Source organism: Juglans regia, chromosome 7, assembly GCF_001411555.2.
Source record: "Juglans regia cultivar Chandler chromosome 7, Walnut 2.0, whole genome shotgun sequence".
Taxonomy (NCBI): domain Eukaryota; kingdom Viridiplantae; phylum Streptophyta; class Magnoliopsida; order Fagales; family Juglandaceae; genus Juglans; species Juglans regia.
The window spans coordinates 10,730,060-10,733,335 of record NC_049907.1 but is presented as its reverse complement, the minus strand read 5'-3'; the positions used below and the strand labels follow the sequence as shown (position 1 = coordinate 10,733,335).

The following is a 3,276-nucleotide window of genomic DNA, read 5'->3' as shown; positions in this document are numbered from 1 at the left end:
CGGCACACACTCAACCTATTGAGTGTAAAAAAAAAAAAAAAAAAAGTGATGTGAAGTGTGTGCCGGTGTGGGACAGATGCGTAGCATTTCCCTAAAGTTAATACCATTACGAAGGCCAGCAAGAATTAATTATTCCATTAAACAAAATCGGATGGTCGTAAGTTGTTGGGAAAGTAAAAAAGAGAGAGACACAAATCTAATGGTCACGATTCGACGAATCTTGATGACACCGAGTTTAGTCCACTTCACTTATTAGGGACCGGGACTGGGAGGGACATCCATAGGGTGATAAACCTCGTGGGCATCAAAGTGGATACGCCGATGTTTGACGCGTGGCTAAATAATGGAGAGATCTTACGTGCTACTAAACTAACGAACTGTACAAAGCCAACAGGATAGATAAATGCTGTTTCCACATCTCCAACTCCGCTACAGAACCGCCTTAAACTACACCGACCACACCAGTCTCCAGTCTCCATTTATATCAAGCATCTCTGCCCTGTCTCTCACTCCAGCATCTCTTCTCAAATGGATCCCAAACCTCGAGATGCTGCCCTTTTTACCCTCACCATTTTCTTCTTCTTTCTCTCCATTTCTTCCTCAACCTCACTTCGGTACCAAACCCTTGTCCTCAACCCGCTTTCTACAACCCCACACTCCCTCTCATGGCCCGAATCCGAGTCCGAATCCGTCGTTTCAGACTCTACTGTCGCCACCACCACACTCGAATTGCACCACTTGGACTCTTTGTCCCTCAACAAAACTCCCGAGCAACTCTTCCACCTCAGGCTCCAACGCGACGCTTTCAGAGTCAAGGCTCTGACTTCACTCGCTGCCGTTGGGAACCGGAGTCGCGCCCACGGTGCTGGGTTCAGCAGCTCCGTCATATCCGGGCTCGCACAGGGTAGCGGCGAGTACTTCACTCGGATCGGTGTGGGCACTCCCCCCAAGTACGTGTACATGGTGCTGGATACCGGAAGCGACGTCGTCTGGGTCCAGTGCGCTCCGTGTAGAAAATGCTACTCCCAGGTCGATCCGGTTTTCGATCCGAGGAAGTCCAGATCCTTCGCCGGGATTTCCTGTGGGTCGCCCTTGTGCCTAAAGCTCGACTCTCCGGGCTGCAACTCACGCAAGACGTGTCTCTACCAAGTATCCTACGGCGACGGATCGTTCACTACGGGCGACTTCTCCACTGAAACGCTGACGTTCCGGGGCACCAGGGTGGGACGCGTGGCGCTCGGTTGTGGCCACAATAACCAGGGCCTGTTCGTGGGTGCTGCGGGGTTGTTGGGCCTCGGCCGGGGGAGGTTATCATTTCCGTCCCAAACCGGCCGCCAGTTCAACCGGAAATTTTCATACTGTTTGGTAGACCGCTCCGCCTCGTCTAGGCCGTCCTCGATAGTGTTCGGTGATCCGGCAGTTTCACGGACCGCCCGGTTCACTCCCTTGATCGCGAACCCTAAGCTCGACACATTTTACTACGTTGAACTCGTCGGAATCAGCGTCGGCGGAACACCGGTCCCCGGCATCAGCGCTTCATTTTTCAAACTCGACCGAACTGGGAACGGTGGGGTAATCATCGATTCGGGCACGTCCGTAACCCGCCTCACACGACCTGCTTATAATGCCTTGAGAGACGCGTTCCGGATCGGCACATCAAGTCTGAAGCGGGCATCAGATTTCTCATTGTTCGACACGTGTTACGACTTGTCCGGTAAAACGGAGGTGAAGGTACCGACGGTGGTGTTGCATTTTCGAGGTGCCGACGTCCCGTTACCGGCAACGAATTATCTGATCCCGGTAGACAGCGATGGGACCTTTTGCTTTGCGTTTGCGGGTACAATGAGCGGGTTGTCGATTGTGGGGAATATCCAGCAGCAGGGATTCCGTGTCGTGTATGATTTGGCGGGTTCGCGGGTCGGGTTTTCTCCGCGTGGCTGCGCCTGATTATTGAGTGGCATGCGCGATTGTAGTGAGAAAAGGGGAAGGCTTTTGTTTTTATTTTGTTTGTTTAGTTGGAAAAAGGAAACATCTTTCTCGGATTTGAATTTGGATACCATGAGAAAGGACAAAAGCAGAAGGAATAGAGAGAGAGGGGAGAAGAACCCGGGACCGAGTTGTACGGTGCACGTGGTGTCTGTCGGGGGGTTATCTCGTCATAATTATCAGTGCTATGGTTGGTAACTACACGGTAGAAGTACTTATTGTTTTTGTTAATTAAGCTTTTAAATTTAAGTTGTGGGGAACAATGACGTGGATTTTAATTGCAAGTTACCTTCAAGTTGGGAAATCAGAAACATTCATAAAGTTAATTTAGTAAGTTCCAATAATTATTTAAATGATAATTATATTAAATTATTTAAATGATGATTGTAGTTGAGATTTTTTAGTTGGTTTTAAAAAAGTATGCGTGTCGGTAAAGATATGTTAGATGTAAAAGGTGAGATAAGATTTTTTTTTTAACTTTTTTGAGGAGAGAAATGTGGTGGGTCCCAATGGATGAAATTTTTTTTTATAATTATGTATTTATATTTTAAATGTATAAATTAATTTCGAAAATTTAGAAAAATAATTTGAAAATTACTTTATGAATTCGAGAAATTTGAAAAAATAATGGAAATGACACTATTAATTAGAAAATCTGTTTTATTTTATATTTGAATGTATATAATTATTTCGAAAATATAGAAATTGCATTTATAAATTACAATATCAATTCGAAAGTTTGTTTGTATAGATGAATTTGGTTCATAAAGGAAAATAAAACGGAAATTATGCTATTAATTACGAAATTGCTTTCTATATTTTACTGTATCAAATAATTTCGAATACATTTAAAAAATAATGTATATAATAATTTGTTTTTACGAAAATACTCAAATTTCTTCTTACTTATATTATAATGTATATAATAATTCTAAAAACAAATTTCATAGAATTTTAATTTCGTAAAAATCAGACAACATTACTAATGCATTTTCTTGGTATATATATGGAAATAGATATCTATAGATTGTAGGGGTGTAACGGGTCTGGTTTTAGATAGAATTTAGAATCGAATCGGTATGTATCGGTTTTGCATTTTTCAAAACTGATTACGTACCCGTTACCCTCCTAAACCGGTACTTCCGATTTTATCGATTTTCTGTCTAGTTCGGTCAGGTTTTTCAATTTTAATAAAATGTAAATTTATCATAAAAATCTATTTATAAAAAAAAAAAAAACTGATTTATTGTTTTATTAAAAATATGCTTTATGAAAAAATTTGCTATGTAA

At 42.4% G+C, this 3,276-nt stretch overlaps 1 protein-coding gene across 1 annotated transcript; it reads left to right on the top strand.

The window, feature by feature from the left end:
* The first annotated feature begins 403 nt into the window (after positions 1 to 403).
* LOC108989274 (aspartyl protease family protein 2) lies at positions 404 to 2,312 on the top strand. The gene has a single exon (XM_018962830.2). The coding sequence runs from the start codon at positions 529 to 531 to the stop codon at positions 1,945 to 1,947; it is 1,419 nt and encodes a 472-aa protein (XP_018818375.1). The 5' UTR covers positions 404 to 528; the 3' UTR covers positions 1,948 to 2,312.
* Positions 2,313 to 3,276: the final 964 nt, after the last annotated feature.

Excerpts from the sequence above, each read along its gene's own strand:
- LOC108989274 (XM_018962830.2), top strand. The coding sequence starts at position 529 with ATGGATCCCAAACCTCGAGATGCTGCCCTTTTTACCCTCACCATTTTC.